This window comes from Eublepharis macularius, unplaced genomic scaffold (genome assembly GCF_028583425.1).
Source record: "Eublepharis macularius isolate TG4126 unplaced genomic scaffold, MPM_Emac_v1.0 Eublepharis_55, whole genome shotgun sequence".
Taxonomy (NCBI): Eukaryota; Metazoa; Chordata; class Lepidosauria; order Squamata; family Eublepharidae; genus Eublepharis; species Eublepharis macularius.
The window spans coordinates 20,038-38,641 of NW_026559757.1; the positions used below are offsets into that span (position 1 = coordinate 20,038).

The 18,604-nt window shown below is 45.3% G+C and overlaps 1 protein-coding gene across 1 annotated transcript in view; it reads right to left on the minus strand.

Annotated features, from left to right (window-relative positions):
* Positions 1–17,082, minus strand: part of LOC129347109 (synaptopodin 2-like protein) — a gene marked incomplete at both ends in the record, with an annotated part of 37,113 nt that extends 20,031 nt beyond the window's left edge. The window contains 2 exons of the mRNA XM_055004007.1: positions 13,650–14,314; positions 16,931–17,082. Coding sequence (XP_054859982.1) covers positions 13,650–14,314; positions 16,931–17,082 — 817 coding nt within the window. The remainder of the gene's footprint in view (positions 1–13,649; positions 14,315–16,930) is intronic.
* Positions 17,083–18,604: the final 1,522 nt, after the last annotated feature.

The window sequence follows — 18,604 nt, forward strand, 5'->3', positions numbered from 1 at the left end:
GTCTGCAATTTCCACTCATTTAACAGAGTTGAAAAATAACTTTGACGCCTACTTCGGGGAAGAGATGAAAAAGTTCGACACGATGAGCTGGATTTGTAACCCGTTTCAAGACAACATACCAACTGTAATGTCAACAAAAGCAAGTGAAGAACTGATTGATTTATCAGAAGATACATCGCTGAAAAACACTTTTAATCGCAATCAATTAACGAAATTCTGGCTTTCAGTTGCTGACACCTATCCCTGCCTGTTTGATGAAGCCATGAAAGTCCTCCTCCCCTTCACTACCTCATACTTATGTGAAGTGGGATTTTCAGCCATGGTTCATATTAAAACTAAATACCGAAATAAATTGGACATAACGAATTCATTGAGAATAAAAGTGACTAAAATCGAAGTCGACGCTAAAGCTGTAATGGCAAGAAATAGGAAACAAATACATCCTTCTCATTGAAATATCACATCTTATATTTAGTAAGTAAAAATTTCAATTATAACTGGATGTTTTTCTTTTTTTTCTTAATTGAACAGTCCTTCACATAGTTACGATATGTATTAACGAGAAAATGCTGCAGCAGCAATATAACGCTACTTTTTTTTCTTCATGTTAGGCACGGGTGCATTATATATGGTTATTGTATTAGGTGGGTCCCGAACTTTGAAATTTTTTTTAGATGGGTCGCGGTCCAGACAACTTTGGGAAACAATGCTATGCTGTTGTCACATGCCACAAATTATGCAGGCAAGTTTCCTGCATTTGGAGAACTTTTAGGGGTCAGCACACCCAGAGTGCAATGGATGAGCCTCACCCCAGGAAACCCCGATAAATCGACACTTTATGGTTTAAGTGATAGCTTCCCTATTTGTTCCAATAGCTTCTCACCCCGCAAGTGTTAGAGTACTCTGATCAAGTCACAGATCTGCCCTTTTCAAACACCATTCCAGTAAGACAGAAATGCGGTGGAGGATTACAGAGCCAAGCTACAAGTGACGAATGACACTTGCCAGGCAAGTGTCATTCGTCACTTGTAGCTCAGCTCTAAAAAGCCGATGCGGATGAACAGTGAACTCTGTGATGAGCTAAGGAGGAAAAAGGAGATGTTCAAGAAATTGAGGGAAGGAAATGCAGCCAAAGAAGAGTATCTAGGAGAAGGAAGGCACTGCAAGGCAGCCATCTGAGAGGCCAAAGCTCAGAATGAGCTGAGACTGGCCAGTGGGGCTCGCCAGAACGAAAAGACGTTCTTCAGATACATAAGGAGCAAACAGAAGTTCAAGGGGGCGATACCGCTGAGTGAAAACGGAGAAAACGGAGAAACGGAGGTCAGAGAGAAGGCAGAAAGGCTCAATGCCTACTTTGCCTCAGTTTTCTCCCTGAAGGAGGGGATAGGTCCAGCTAGAGATGGTAGTAGGCAAAGCTACTGTTGACATGGGCAGAGAAGTTATGGGAAAGTACCTAGCGGCGCCTGGGCCAGATGGGGTGCGCCCGAGAGTGCTTAAACAACTTTCAAAAGAGCTTGCAGACTCTTTGTCGATCATCTTCCAGGCCTCTTGGAGGACAGGTGAAGACAGGAAGAGGGAAAAATATCATCTAAATCTTCAAGAAAGGGAAAAAGGACGATCCTGGGAACTACAGGCGAGTCAGCCTGACCTCTGTCTCGGGGAAGATACTAGAGCAGATATTAAAGGTGCCGGTCTGCAAGCATCTGATGGACAATATGGTGATACAGGAAAGGCAGCATGGATTTGTCCCCAACAAGTCCTACCAGACCAACCTCATCTCCTTCTATGATCGAATGACAGGCTTACTGGATCTCAGGAATGCTGTCGATGTAGTTTATCTGGATTTCAGTAAAGCTTTTGACAAGGTTCCTCTTGATGTTGGGTAAACTGATGGACTTTGGACTGGACTCTAGGATGGTTAGACAACTAGGGAACTGGCTGGATAACCTCACCCAAAGAGTAGTTGTCAATGGTATCACGTGTGATTGTCCAGGGGAGTGCCACAGGGCTCGGTCCTGGACCCAGTGATTTTCTATATTTTTATAAATGATCTGGATGAGGGTGTGAAGGGATTGCTGATTAAATTTACAGATGACACCAAACTGGGAGGAGTAGCAAACACCCTTGAAGATAGGGATAGAATTCAACAAGATCTGAACACATCGGAAAAGTAGGATTTGAATAAGCTGCGATTTAATATGGAGAAGTGCCAGGTTCTCCAACTGGGTAACAAAAATGCAAAGCATACATACTGGATGATGAATACATTTCTGGGTAGCAGCGTGTATGAACAAGCTCTTGGGATATGGGTGGATGGAAAGCTAAATATGAGCAGTCAGTGTGATGCTGCAGCAAAAAAAGCGAACTCAGTCTTGGTGTGTATCAATAAAGGCATAACATCCAAATCACAGGATGTCATTGTCCCACTAGATACTGCTTTGGTGAAGCCCCACTGGAGTATTGTGTGCAGTTCTGGAGGCCTCACTTCAAAATGGAAACGGACAAATGTCTTCACGTTAAGAGTAATTCAGCAGAGGAATTTGCTGCCTAGGGATGTGGTGGATTCCCCCTGACTGGCAGTCTTCAAGAAGCAGCTGGACAAATACTTGTCAAGGATGCTTTAGGCTGTTCCTGCATTGAGCAGGGGGTTGGACTAGATGATCTGTAAGACCCCTTCCAACTCCATGATTCTAAGTAAACTTTCCATTTGGTCATGGAAACAAAGTATTTTAGGGAGAAATTAATTTAATGACCTCACCCAGTGCAGCAGAGACAGACACATACAACATACAATCCATGTACCCCTATAACAATCAAGGGTGCTGCCTTTCAGAGATTGAACTTGCACAGAATCTGCACCAGTGGCTGAATATGCCAAAGTGTACATGTTCAGGTAGAACTAGCAAGCATGATCCTGCTGCCCCCATATGTAGGTTGCCTGTACATAAATATGTCATGCGCGTAGGGCAGATGTTTTGGGTTTTGTTTTCTGCCGGAAGCCTGGTTACTTCTGGTTGGTTGATGTTTCCTCACTAGTGTTTGGCCTGAGGTCTCTTAAGAACTAACCACTCTGTATCTTCCAATATTTCATAGACTGCTCAAGTCTTCTCCCTTTCTCCTCCATGTCACAGTGATGCTGATCTATGCTACTATTACTTCTTTTCTAATAATTTTTGAGGAGGGACTGTGGCTCAGTATGCTTTGCATACAGATGATCTGAGGTTCTAATCCCCATTATCTTCAGTTTAAAAAGAACCAGGCAGTAGGAAGGGTTACCAGGCCTTCCGCTATGGCAAGAGGCCTCCTGCTGGCAACTTGTTATGCCTACTGCCACTTGGCAACATGCGTGCCATGACTTCACTTCAAGGGATATCCCTAGTTTTTGGCAACTCCTAAAGCAACCTGCCTTCACTTCCAGGTTTTCCCAGGAACTGATGCCACGGTGCATGTGATGCTCTGTACGGCAATCCTAGCTGTAGGTGATGTGAAAAACCTCCACCTGAGACCCTGGAGAGCAGCTGCCAGTCTGAGTAGACAATACTGGTCTTGATGGCCCAGAGGGCTGATTCAATAAAAGGTAGTTCCTATGTAATGCCCTCTAGGTGGGGCTGTCCTTAAAGATAAACCAGAAACTTCAATTAGTGCAAGACACAGCAGCTTGCCTGTTAACAGAGATGTTTCATTTTATTCATGTAACATCTGCTTTTGGAGTGCTAGCTGGTGATATATTTCCAGTTTCAAATGAAGGTGCTGGCCTTAACCCTTTGAAGACCTAGATGGCTTGAAACCCACATCTCTGATGAACCGCCTCTCTGGCTTTGTTACTTCTCTGAGTTTCTCCTTGCCATTCTTTCCCAAGGAATAGGGGTGCCAGACCTATATGCTCCCAGCAAGGGGTGGGGGAGACATGGCACCTTGTGCTTTCTGTGTGTTTGCTTTTGAGTGCGTGCACTCCCAGTGCTGGCATGATGATGTCACTTCCGGGAAGTGTCATCATCATGCCAGCCACAGATGTGTGCCTGTGTTTTATGTGGGGTTAATTCTGGCTCATCTGGGGCCAAAATTGGCTCCTGCAAAGCATGGGAGGATGCCAACGGCCAGCACAATAACATTACTTCAGGAAGTGACATCGTCACACACTTTCCCATATTGCCTGCCGATGGCAGGTGATCTCCGGGGGCTTACCACCTCCCGCCGACTGCCAGCGATCAGTGGGAAACGGGGGGAAACCCCAGGAGATTGCTCGCCACTGGCGGGTAACTGAGAAGCCTACAAAAGGAGGTATTGTGTTGGTAAAGTGCCTTTGTAGCCATGGTTGCCAACTCCATGTTGGAAATTCCTGGGGATTTGGGAGTGTGGCCCAGGGAAAGAGCTTATCAGGATATAATGCCATAGAGTCCACCCTCCAAAGCAGCCATCTATTCCAGAGGAACTAACCTTTGTAGTCTAGAGATCAGTTGTAATCCCAGGAGATCTCCAGGCACCACCCAAAGGATGGCAACCCTTGTCTGTATACTAAACTTGTTAAAGATTAACAAAAGTTTTATTAACAAAACTGGATAGGAAAGTGAAGATATAAGGCTAGCTGCCTAGCTCGTTTGTGAGAGTGTGGAGAGTTCTAGGGGGACAGCCTAAAATTAGCATTCTGCAGACAGACAAGGTGGAAAGGTTCCCAAGAAAGCAAGTCCTGTCTATATAGAGCTTGCTGCCCCCTGCAGGATCTTCTTCTCTTTTTCTCTATATTCCAACAGTATGAACAGTGTCAGCCTATTGCAAAGCACTCATGCTCTGGAACAGGCTCCCATTTGAAGTTCCCTTTCTGCAAAGACTGTAGGGCAGTCCTCTTCAGAGGAGCCACTGCCAAATGAGAGCTGATTAAACTCTCCGATATATCATAACTGGAGTGCGGCTAGACAAAAGTGGAACATTACTTCATGAGCACATTTGTTCTCTGCAACATGCATAAAACTTGCAGCGAACAAAGAATTAATTTTAACAGTTAAACTATTCATAATATGATTAACTATCATTGTTTACCGTTGCTGTTGAAGAGACAAGGCCAAAACCTTTGGGGCATTTTATTCAGTACCATAAACTTTGCATTTAGAACCAGTTTGAAGATTGCTTATTTTTTTCTCTTCCTAATTATGTGGAAGCATCCCATTTCTGACTAGTGTTTTTGAATGATCACCTGTAGAAAGTCCCTGCATACAAGTTTATTTTTTTATTTGATGCATTTTTATTCTTCCCTTCCTCCAAGTTCAAAGCAGCATACATGTTTCTCCTCTCTTCCATTATATCATCTCAACAGTCCTGTGAGGAATATGAAAGAGGAGGAACGAGCCCAAGGTCATCCAGCAAGTTCCATGGCAAGTAAGGATATCCCAAGACCCAGTCCAAAACTCTAATTCCTACACTGCCATCATTTGTTCACTCAGTTTCACCATTGGTAACTTATTGTTTTCCCGGCTGTCTTCCCATCTTTTTAAAGGCTTGATTGGTGGCATTTTTTAAAACCAAAACCACATTACAGTGTGCACAGTCAAAGTGATATTTTAGTTTCTCTGGGTTACTCTCCCTTTACATTTTCCCCTCTTTCCTTCTGCTTCCAGTTTAATTAATTACTTGCTATTCTTTCATGAAACTAATCACTGGTCCTTGATAGGGGAGGGGATTTACTGTTTTTCTCTTAGCAGTGAAAGCCAATTTTTAAAATTATATTAATTTTGCACTATTACTGCAAAAAATAATAATAATGAGCAATGAGTTTGGTTTCTAAGTGAAAAGCAGTGCTTAATTCTGTTCTTCAGTAAGGAGTGATTAATGAATACTGTAGCCATGAGAGAACAAGAAGTAATTAATCAAGGAAAATTGCAGCCAGAAGCTGAATCTTTGCTGAATTGAGCATTCTTCTGAGTAAACACATAGTAGGATCTTGCCAGTGGAGATGAGATGTACTAGCTTTTTATGGGGAATGTAGTGCTCGAAGTACTATGATGTGAAACCTCAAGTTCCATATCACTTACTGCAGATTATAGGAGAGGAATGACTGAACAGTGTGCAAGCATTCTAATGACTTTGATACATGCCAGAGTCCCATTGATGGAGAGTCTTAATCACTCAGTATTTTTTTACCATCGGAACATCCCTGAGTGATGGTGACTCAGATTGGCAGCTGTTCTTCAGCAGCCTAATAGGCCCTTTCGAGGCTGCACTAGTATGTTTGAGGGAGGGGAACACCAAAAGCAGGTGGCACTGAAAGCATACATCTAAAATCTGACTCAGAGTCTCTCTACATGAGACATCTGACATGGGGAAAACGTAACAGGAGATGCAATGTTAGCCAGGAAGGGTAGTTTAAAAAGAAAGAGCCAGCAGCAGGGCAAAGGCTTTGCTATACACAGGAGCTGTGTGAAGGGGCTGTGAAATGCCAGAAAGGAAACTTCAGCCCATTATAACCTCTCCAGGTCCAAATCCGGCTCTGGAAGGCAGCTCCAGCCCATTTCCATTCCTTGCTGCCCTCTGGTTGAGATCCCACACAGGTTTAGACTGGAGAAGTGAAATTAACAGAGCCTTCCAGGAAGCAAAGATGAAATTAACAAACCCTCCAAGGAGCGATCTCTGCCAGCTCTGTCTTTTTAAATTATACTTCTTGGCTAACATTGCGTCTCCCTACACTTGACGAACACGCGCCGAGGCGTCTCGTGTAAAGAGACTCTCAGTCTTGTAACTCTAACTGGGAAATCTTGGATTTGTTTTGCTACTGTGAAGACTTTTGTTTAGCACTGTGTTCTCCTGGTGAGGTGAGATCGGGCACTGACAAAATCCTTTTTGCCCCATGAGTGCTTTTGCTTTTTGTCACTGCCTGTTGCTTTCTTTCACCATTCATAGTTTGCATAGAAGTCAGCACAGATGGATTCGAGGAATGCCATATTTTTCATACAGAACTTTTCTGGGGGGATGGTCAGCAAAGGATTCAGTGTCACAGGGCAATCCCATGGCGGGAACTGACAAAACTCCCAACCACACACAGTGGGCAAAATATCACTGTGTCATGTATGCCTGCCTGCATACATGCCAGTAATGTGTTTTGCATTTTGTGCTGATCATAAATGTTTGCTGAGGTTCTATTCTGTGCACTGTACTAATCATCTGAGAGTGTGTAAACTGCTAACGTGAAATGTAGAGGAGAGCCAGTGAGGGTTCTCTGTTATCTGTATTTACTTTCACTTCTAAAGTTAGTGTCCTAGGATGCAAGCTGCCGGGCAGTGCGCGATGTATCTTTTCTCAGAGACTGAGATGATTTCATTCTGTACTATGTCTAGCCTAAACTAATCAGTTCCCATGTAACTCTTTGGGGTTTTCACACCAGAATGTTAACGGACCCAAAGGGTGGGAAGTCTCCCTATAATTAACACTACCCCTTTTGGAATAGTCACTTCTGCCAATGCATTCGTATAGATCACTTGGACTGTATAGATCTCTAATAAAAGTTACTTTAACCAATGCACCTGAGTGCTTGCTGTGAGGGACTTGGGGATCTCCCTGCCAAGGACTGACACACTGATTAAAAGTCAGACTCAATCACTGACTGAAATAGGAAAGCAGTCCTGGTGATCGTTAAGGAATAGAACCTTAGAGATGCAACCATTTGAGATGTGGCTGTAAGAGCGACATGGTTAGCAGCACTGCAGCCAACTGCCCAGAAAGAAAAAACCAGTCTTACAGTATTCTTTGACTTCTGTTTCAGAATGCAACAGTGAAGTTACTGGCTGGCATAAACTATAGGGAATATATTCCACCAGTATAGGCATATACTGGCGCTGAGTGCCAGTCTTGTTTCTGGGCACAATTCAAGGGCTGTTCTTACCTTTGAAACCCTGTGGTCAGAGTATTTAAAAGAAGCCTATTTCTATATGAATCTGCCCAGCTATCAACTAACTGTGTGATCCTAAACAGAGTTACACCCTTCCAAGTCCACTGAAGTCAGTGGGCTTAGAAGGGTGCAGGAGTGCACTGTTAGGCACTTCAAGTATATGTCTATTTTATTGTAAGCACACTGGCTAGGAAGGCAGGAATGGTTGTGGCTCCCTTACCTGTCTACATAGGGCCAAGCTACAAGTGACGAATGACACTTGAATGGCAAGTGAATGTAGTGATCAAGTGGAGTGCAAGTGAACAGGGAGGAATACACGTGAGTCTGTTCACTTGCCGTTCAAGTGTCATTCGTCACTTGTAGCTTGGCTCACAAGAAAACAGATGTGCAATTGTCACGTGCTGCTCAGCCAAGATGCTGTTTCCTGCAGGCAAGTGCTACCTGTGTAGAAAATTTGTCACATTTGAAGCAGCTGTCAGGGCAGCTGACAAAGACATTATATCAGCTTCTGTGCTGGGATCGCTGCACAGCCCGGAATACTTTCCTTCCTGCACCCTTAGAAATGCTCTGTGCAAAATATCTGGCTTTCCTGGGATCTTTTTCGCCCTGACTCTGCCTATGAAAATAAGTCCTGAGGCAAAGACACGGCTCACCCGCTGCAAGAACTATCAGGTGACAGAGGACAGCTGGGCATGCCTGGCTCAGCATTTGCCTCATGGCTGAGCATTATTCCAAAGAAAAAAATAGCCTCAGCTTAAAGGTAGCTGAAACTCTTGGCAGGCTGTTGAATTCACTGAATCACTTGGAGTCTGACTTTGCAATTTCAGTTCTCTCTCTCTCTCTCTCTCTCTGCTTGTCAGTGTTGGTTTTCTCCTTCAGATTTTTCTGTGTGATTTAAAAAAGAGATTGGGATTTAAATCATATGGCTTGGAGAGATCCCTTTGGGCTACCTTCTCCACCCCCAACATAAGATATCCTATATCAAAGCATCCATATCAGTTATCTGCCTAGTTGACTTAGAAGTATGGAAGGAAAAACATTCTAAAACCTCCCTAGGTGGTTTGCTTCGTAGTTAATCTTGTATCTAGAAAGTTTTCCTCAACGTTTAACCTAAAAACTTCCTCTAGTTCAACCCTATTGTTTCTTGTATAATCCTCAAAAGGCAAAATGTAAACGTTTCCCGCTTTTTCTTCCTGACAACCTTCAAACTGTTGGAAGTCTGTTTCCACATTACACACTCTCGCAGGCTATGGATCATCAGGGCCGTTTGTGTGTGTAATGCCTACATATGCATGAATTTAATCACAAGAACATGCCATCAGTCAGATTCTTAAAGAGTATACAGATGGCTGGCTAAACTGATTTTTTATATGGAACAATATCCACATAGAAAAGTTGTCACACATGAATCAGCCTTCAGATCTTTTAGCTTTTCCTTCTTCTTTTTATTCGCCTTGTAACTTTCCTATGACTCCACAACATTCCATTAAAGATCTTACAAGGGTGAAGCAGAGAGACCGAAGCCTTGAGATTTAAGTTTTCTTTCAGTGGATTCGGGAAGAAGCAAACTCACCTTTTAAAAGTTTTGCTCATAATAAAACCAGAGCTTTAACTCACCAGTTACCCCAGATGGGTGATAAATGGACTCCAAACAGAGAAGAAACCTGATTATTGTGAGCAGTCTTTAGAACTTCCTTGATTTACACAAATGGAAGTAGAAGCAGTTCCACATAGGACCAAGCTAGACGTGACGAATTACACTTGAATGGCAAGTGAACAGACTCACATGTATTCCTCCCTGTTAATTTGCGCTCCACTTGCACTGTGATCGAGTGGAGCACAAGTGGAGCGCAAGGGAACAGGGAGGAATACATGTGAGTCTGTTCACTTGCCATTCAAGTGTAATTCGTCACATCTAGCCTGGCCCATAGTCAGGAAAATTCCCCCAAAAGGGGACAGAAGAGTACTTATTCAAAATAGTTTCCACTGAATGTTCTGAAACAGTTATTTAAAATGATGTGCTCATAGATTTAAGTAATATTTTAAGTTGGCTTCTTGGAAATGAATTGTCCCCCCCCCCCCACACACACACGACACACACACCAGTACCACACTAATGTAAATGATTCAGGAAATGTTACCACTGTCACCACCTAGTGGGAGGAAACAAATACTGCTTGCAGAACTGATAGCAAGCACATAAATGTCACAGCTGGATGTGGCTTACTTATATGTATCGTTGCAGAGATTTTTGAAACGTAGCAACCGAAGAGCAATATTTTTAAGGTGCAAACTGTGTTTGTAATACAAGTGAATGTATCCCATCCCAACTATCAAATGAAGAAATATTTCTTGCCTCACCCATGATATTGCGAATATGTGGATGAAGACCTCCGAAGAACATATTTCTTTTAAAGACCTCAGAAACACAAGATTGTGGTCTAATTCCACTGTGGATTCTGGGAGACATGGCCCTAGTTCAGTTCCAATAAGGGCATGTCCCAGTAACCCATTTTGGTTTCCCCTTAACCACAGAACAAATATGCTGTTTTGCTGAGCAATCATTAGTACTTTTTTTCTATTAATGCTCAGGGGAATACTTGCTGGAAACTTTCCGTTTTCTAGGGCCTCATTACAGTCCATTTTTTCCCCAGGGACATTCCCAGGTTGGCCTGAAGAATAGATTCTGAAGCTCTGTGCTTCCCAGAGCTTCACCTTTCTCACCAAGGTTCAAGGCGGATTACACAGGGAAAGTGAATACAATATAATCAACAGCTAGAACATTTACTGAGCAAAATACAGTATGATCCACAGTTAGGATATCCAATGAACAAATAAAATAGGGTATGGTAGAATAAAATTTGAAAGCAAGCATTAAGCCAAAACACAGAGAGAAAACCTTTCTGAAACAAAGTGTAACTAATTAACATGGCATCTATTAGCAATGTGGAAACTACCCAATCGGACCATATCTATACCAGCAAACAGTAACCAATAGTACAGGTTATAGTCCCTATCCCTCACCAAGGCTATTTCTTATGACACAGCCCTATAATCTGGGTAGAAAGCCCTCCCAAATAATTCAGTTCTGCATAGTTTGTGGAAAGCCAGGAGAGTGGGAGCTTTCCTGACCTCCTTAGGCAGGCCATTCCATAAGGTGGGGGCCACAACAGTGCCTACATTCTATCTATACACTAGTGTTGCGAAACTCCAGGTGGGGCCTGCAGATATCCCAGAATTATACCTCCAAAGGACATAGATCTCCAGACTACAGTGATCAGTTCCCCTGGGGGAAATGGCTACTTTGGAAGGTGGACTCTACAGCATTATATCATGCCAAGATCCCTCATCTCCCCAAACCTTGCCTTCTCCAGACCCACCCCCCACAAACTCCAGGAATTTTCCAACCTGGAGTTGGTGACCCTACTATATACATGTAATCTAAAGATTTCTGGATGACTTGAGTTTCAAGTCATCGCCGTTACACAATGTAATTATCGATTACTCTGCTTACAATCACAGCGATCAGGATCACCCAGAGCAAAAATGTAAAATGGATTATCAAGGCTCAGCCCCTGTGCCGTGAGATCCTACAAGACTTCACAACAGATTCTAGCTTTAGTGGCCAGGAAGTTATTGCCTTAATCTGTCAGAACAAGATGGTTTCAGCCAGAACTTGTATATGCTACAGTTGTGGGAGGAGAGGGAGAGAGATTCTCAGGCAGAATATTGGCAATTGTTTGCTTTAGTGGTTTACAAGTTGTGCAAAACAAATGATGTGCAATGAGGTAAGCATTTTCAAAGGATCTTTCTTCCAATGAGAACTCCCCTTTCCCATGGAGGGGGGACTGTGCAGACAATTAATGTCAGAGAGAAATTCAACACTGACAGTCCCTACACGTTACTTCATTTCTATTTTTAAAAAAACAGCATGCAAATGGGCTCAGAAAGCTGCTACCAAGGGAGGGAAAGCTCCTGCCTGTCTCCCAAGCTTTCTCCTTGCCGTGCAAAAACAGTGTGGGGTGGGGGGAGAGAAGCTTGGGAGAAAGGCAGGAGTCTTCCCTCCACTGGCAGCAGCTTTCTGAGGCTATTTGCATGCTGTTTTTTTAAAAATAGAAGCCAATCCCCGAGGTGATGTGTGTCTGGGCAGAGCATGTATTGACTCGGCAGAGAACTCGCAAAAGAAGTAACGTGGAGAGTGACTGTGAGGCGGAGGGTCCTAATGCATTAAACAAAAACGGGCCAAATAAATGTGCTTTCACTTCTGAAAAGATCAGCAGCAAGATGAGAGTGCAAAAAGGGTCTGAGCTGCAAAAAGCAGTAGTGGGTTGTGTGTGTGTAGATATGAATCGGGGCTGCAGTAAGGAGGAAGGTTAGGCCTCCTGCATGTTGTTTCCCTACCTGAAAAGGGCCCTGCTGGGCTGCTTTAAGTCCCAGGAAGGAACAAAGGGAGGCACAATGTAGGTACCCATTTTGGGAGAGAACGCACCGGAATGGCGTTCCGGAAGATCCAAAAAGAGGTCACGTGGGTGGTTGCCCCGCCCACGTGATTCCTCTTCCTCCCCGCTGCCCGTGTCTTTAGCAACAGGTGGCAGTGGAAGCAGCAGCAGCAGCACGTAGGAAGCTGGGGGGGGGGGGCACACAGGGGGGGCGCATGGGAGGGCCTCCAGAGCAGGCCCTACGGCCAGCCACCACTGCTGCAGGCTGCGCGGCCCATCCTCCCGGCCTGCGGGGCAGTTGAGGTGGTGCGTGGCCTGCGGCAGCCTCCGGAGCAGGCCCCACGTCAGGTCAATCTTTTCCCCTGATGTGGCTTAAAGCAGCTCCAGGGGAGCATTTTCAATTGAGGGCATTACGTTTGGGGAAGAGTTAAGCCACCCTCCCTCTTTCCCAAGTCCAGTATGCCCAATCCAGATTGCCTGGACTGCAACTGTTTTTTGCAACTCAATGACATATTTGGGAATCGGAATATCCCAAGCATCTGGGCCCTCAGAAAGTAGTGTCTGCTGTCACAATTGCATCCCTCATTTTAAAAAAATTTGCTTATTTTTAACAACCTTTTTTTCTTACGCAAATCTATACAAATTTAATTGATTATTAATCAGCTGATTAATTGACTAACATTCATACAGTCATTTCTTCATCTGGGTTACATCCCTGTTTAGGAAGCATTATTTTCGATAAACCAGCATTTCTGATATTTCCCCCTGATATAACTAATGTTTACATTATTGTGCAGTTTCCGTCTTTATAATAAAACTAGCAACAACACCTGTTGTCTGAAAAAACACAATGGGCTCTAGAAAACTGATTCGGCAGGCTCCCTCCCGGTGGCAAGCGGGCACTTCGAAGCAGCCTGGAGGCCAGATCGGGAGGGTGCTGAGGGAGGTGCGGGGAGGAGTGCTTAGGCCATCAATTCGGCGGGCCTCCTCCTGGCAGCAAGCAGGCGCTTCGCAGCAGCCTCGAGGCCAGAGTCGTCGGCAATGCGCCAACATGCATTGAAAAAAGTGAGTCGTCGCCAATATGGCTTGCCTTTTATATAGTAGGATGCCTCTTCCTCCTGCATCTCTATCTGCCACCTTCCCTACCCCAGTTTTGATGATGGGATTAATAGGGTAAAAAATCTCTGAAGACCTGCAGCCCCCATGAGAATGTAGAATCATAACTAGGTCATTTCACCTTCCCATTTTGCATCCAGAAAATTCCACACCAAGAAAAACTGACTTCTATGAAAAGAATCAGCAGTGCAAAAGGGAGAGATGTTTGGAAGACTTACTGGCTTGCTTGGCTTTTTCGGCATAGGTGGTGGTCAGGTCTTCGTCGACAGGGTGCTCTACAGGCCCCACCATGGGGATGAGGTGCCTCTCAGCACGGATGATCTTGGTGGCGTGCGGCAGGAGCAGGGCCTCCGGGGAAGTCTCTCTGTCTTCAGGCAGGGGCAGCTCCACCAAAGCCTCAGTCTCGGAGAAAGGGGTGTCCGTGCGGCTGCCTGGCTGACACACAATCTCTCTCTTGGCCACTCCAGTCAGGCCGTCACCTCCTTCTCTGGTTTGGGCCGCAGCCTCCGGAGTGCTCTCGTAACCGCTCATCTCTGAGAGGGACACTTCGTCCTGTGGCTCACCCGCCTTATTGTTTGGCCCTCCTGGTGGGGAACGGGGACTTTTTTTGCGAGCCCTCCGGTGCTTCTCATGGGCCACATTGTCAGCATCGCTATCTGTCTCGGCATAATACGCTTCACTATCTGGAGGTGAGGTGAGATTCTCCAGCTGCTGCCGCCGCCGGGACTGTTGCTCAGGCTGTGGGGCAATGGGGGGAGCAGGCGGTTCAGGGCTGAGTGCCTGAGTAGCCTGGCTGAGTGGGGAAGCCGGTGAGACCGCTCGTGCCTGTTTGGGAGAAGGGGAACGCAGCAGTCTCGCAGCAGAGGAATCTCCGCTGACTGCCCTGTGGGAGAGAGGAAGAAGATAAAAGAATTTCGGTCACTTATACACCGGGCCATGCGTACTGTAGTATATCTGAGTAGATGTCGTGCATAGTTTTGTGCTGTCCCATCCCTTGGCACCTGAGTTCTAGGGAAGAAGGGGAGGAACATGCAAACTGTCCTAAGCGTGCTAGCCTTGTAATGGGGCAAAAGGAGGCACCCTGGGGGCTGGTAAGAGCATAGCAGGACCAGAAAGGAAAAAAGACCTAATTGAGGACAAACGTCTCTTTGGGAGAAAAGACCTACCCAGGAGTAGGCACAAGGCAGCAGGAACTCAGCGGGTCCAAGAGCAGGAAAATTAAAAGGTCCAAGCTGAAGGTTCTAAGGGAGGGAAGTGCCTGGCTGCCATCAGCTAGGAACAGGGAAGGAGAGTAGCCAACCTGACCTGAGCTCTCTACATTGGGTAGGAGGGAACAGGACTCCATGAGACTGGGAAGGTGACACTCCTGGCCAAGAGGCCACAACTACTGGGCCAGGCCTGAGGTGGGGAGGCTAGCCACGGCTGGTGGTAACCCTGCCAGAAGATGATGTGGCCCGAGCGACCAAGACCAGGGGGAGGACTTCAGCAGGGGAAGCGGGCCTAAAAACCTGGGCGAAAGCAGGTGGGGGGTATGAAAAGGCCCAATGAGCCCAGCTGCAGGGTGACTGGGCTGCAAGGTGACAGTTTGGAAACTGCTCAGTTAGGGAAGGTGAAATTGACAAGAGCTTTCTGGGAGGTGAAGATGAAATTAACAAACCCTCTTCTGAGCAATTCCTGGGCTCTGTGTAGAGAGGTGCAACTGACAGAACCTTTGGCACTACATTTCCCGGCTAACATTACATCTCCCTGACTTGAGCATCCTTGAGTAAGAGGTCTCGTGTAGAGAGACTCTGAGCTACTGGAGGAGGAAGGGATCCCTAGGAAGGGATCAGCAGAAACAGTAGGACTTGGCCAACACTGTCTGGAAGTTTCAGGAGGGAGCCCTTGTACAGTTAGCAGGGAGTCTTTTTAACATGATAGGGTTCTCCGCGTAGTTTTTTTCTGTTGGTTCTGGCCCCATACTGCTTCGATTTATCCCCTGAGTTCTGCATGCATTTTTTTGCCTTTAGTTTTTGCTTCAAGTTTTTGGTTTGCCCCCAGTTTTTCCCCCAGTTCTTTTGAGACCACTTTTAACCCGATCTTTTTCTGGAAGCCAATTTTGAGTCATTTTTTTCCTCATGCATAATATTTCTTTCAGTTTTGTTTGTCCTATCCATTCCCACTCACCTCCAACCCATTTTTTTATTATTGGGTGTTTATCATTGTCAAATAACTTTGCCCTCCACCTTCCTTTCCCCCTCCTGATTCTGTTTTTATCTTTTTTAATTATCAGTTTTATATTGATAGATTGACCTACCATTGTCATAATAGGCACATAATAGGTTATCTGAATTTCCAGCTTTTATTTTAAAAAAAAAATCTCTAGCCACTTTTATTACAGAGATATGCCTTTTCCCTTATATCTCCACAAGGTAGAGGGCTAGAGACTTACTTTTTTTAAAAAAAATGAAAGCTGGGAATTCAGAGAACCTGCTGCGACTGTTATTACAATTATAAGTCGCTCTATTGATACGAAGCTGACAATTTTTAAAAATTGCAAAAGCCCTGGGGATCAGGGAAGGGGGGATGGTCACTTCTGTAGACAGAAGAAGCAGTGCGGTTTGAAAAGCGCATAGCCGCTGCTGCTCTGGGCTTCGTCTCAACAGAGGTCAGTTTGCCCCACCAATGCTGGTCTCTGCTTCCTGGCTCTGGGTCAGCCTGGGCTCCCCAGTTTGGACAAGGGGAACTAAAGTATGGGTAGTGGAGCTGCTCCCATGCAGAGACTTCCCCACGTGTTCATTTTTAATCTCTTTTAAATGAATCCAGCTCTTATATCGGTCTAATAATCTGTAGCTATAAGCGTGCACAAAATATGGAGGGGGTGCTGTGACGTCACTGATGAGGCCACCGATGATGATAGCCCCCCCTTGCTAAAAAATCCTGATTATTTAAGGCACGTGCAGAACAAAATAAACTGGCTCCACAACTGTAAAATGCTGAGAGAGGGCAGATATGTGGAAGAACCGTACTCAAATCGATACCAATGCTTGGGGACTGACTGCTAAGAAAATCAGGGCTGTTTCCACACGGCTTACCGCTGCTCGTAACAACCCGGAAGATGGCGCAAAAAACGCAGAAGATCGCGTTTTCTCGCATGAGACGTCATGCAAATCTCTCATGAGAAAACGCGATCTTCCGCGGTTTTTGTGCGATCTTCCGGGTTGTTACGAGCAGCGGTAAGCCGTGTGGAAACGGCCCAGGTCTAAATTGAGTGAGCGGAAAAGAATTTCCATGGATTTTTTTAAACAAAGCACAGGGCAGAGGCTACGATAAAATGCAGTTAGGGCATCTATTATTTCACTGAACGGTTCATATAAATTGGGCAGTACTGATGCACTGCCCTAAATAAAAAATACACAAGTTGTACGCAAGCTGTTGCGCTAAATGTAGCAACACGGCTGTGCACTGAGTTGTTTTTCATTTTGGCTCTCCCAGCGGGAAATCCCACAGTCATCATCACCTTTTAACCACAATGTTGAGGATGCCGTTGGAAGAGTCGATGATTTGCATGGCACTGGCATGGGAGAGGTTGGCACATGGCTTTCCGTTGATAGACACGAGCTCATCGTTTTCCCACAAGCCTCCCCGGCAAGCTTTGCTTCTCTTGCGGATCTAAGAAGAGAAAGCAGAGAGGAGTGTGTAAGGAGGAGGAAAGAAAGAAAGAAGCATTTTGCTTCAAAAATTATCCGTGCGGTTCTTTCCGAATGGCTCCCAAAACCACCAAGTAAGTCCTATATCCTTATCCTAGATCAGAACTCAATGCCCTCCACCATCCTCCAAAAAGTGCTTCTGGGGAAAAGTCAACTTATTTCCAGTAAAGAAATTGGTTTAATTGAAGCTACATATTTTTTGCAGAAGATCAGCAATTTTACATCTGAGTTCTTTACAAACCTTGGCCTTCTAGACCCAATGATGTATTCCTTTCCAATATGTCAATTAACATATATGTGGATAGGGGTGGTCTGGTAGACATAGTGTTGCCAACCTCCAGGTGCGGCCTGGATATTTCCTAGAATTAAAACTGATCTCCAGACTGCATAGATCAGTTCCCCGGGAGAAAGCAGCTGCTCTGGAGGATGGAGTCTTCGGCATTATACCCTGTTGAGGCTGCTCACCTCACCAAACCATGCCCTCCCCAGGTTCTGCCCCCAAAGCTCCAGGAATTTCCCAACACAGAGTTGGCAACTCTAGTAGACATTATATACTTGTGACTGCCAAAAAGCTTCTTCCCTTACTAAAGGCATTTCCTAAGTAAACTTATTATATAAGCTAATTTACACATTATGGAGTATACATGTTTGGTCTGGGGTCCCTATAGGGTTGCCAGGTCCCCCATACCCTCCTAGTGGGAGGAAGGGGACCTGGCACTAACTTCATGCCAGCGGTGTGCTCATTCCGGTACCTGTGTGATGACGTCACTCCCCAGAAGTATATTGCCCCAATCAGCCCCAAATGAAGTGTGGCAGCGCTCCCGTGGATGGCACGTCCAGGAGTGATGTTGTCGTGCCCTCTAGGAGTGTACGCACCGTGCGTGATCCTGGGATGCCTGCCAGTGGGGGGCAACCTCTGGGGGTTTGCCACCTCCCACCGATCACTGGTGGATTGGCGGGCAAGGGGGCAAACCCCCGGGAGTTTGCCCGCCACCAGCGGGTACCTGAAAACTCTAAGTCTCCACCCGGTGTAAGGAGTCAGACATGAGTTGCAGATTCTTATCAATTCCCTTTTGCAGGATGCCTGATTTCAACTCAGCCATGTGCACACGGAGAAGGGGCTTCAGCCTTCTCCCCAGGCCATTTACTCATGCAATTTAGAAGCAGTTTTTTTGCAGTGTTATTCAGCCACATACACACTTCTTTGGGGCTATCGTCAAATGCTTTCATCTAAAGGACACAGGAAGAGCTAGGACCAAACAGCTGCCTATTATTGGTGAAGAGCTCTATATTTGATTGCATCAGTAACATCCTAGAACAACATTCAAGTCGTGCAGCATCTTAAAAGACCAACAGAATTTTCCAGGGCATAAGCTTATGTGTCAAAGCTTGCTTCATCAGATACCAGATCTGTGCATGAATGTGAAAGCTACTGGACTTGAATTTTGTTCTACCACTACAGACTAACATGGCTATTCACCTGA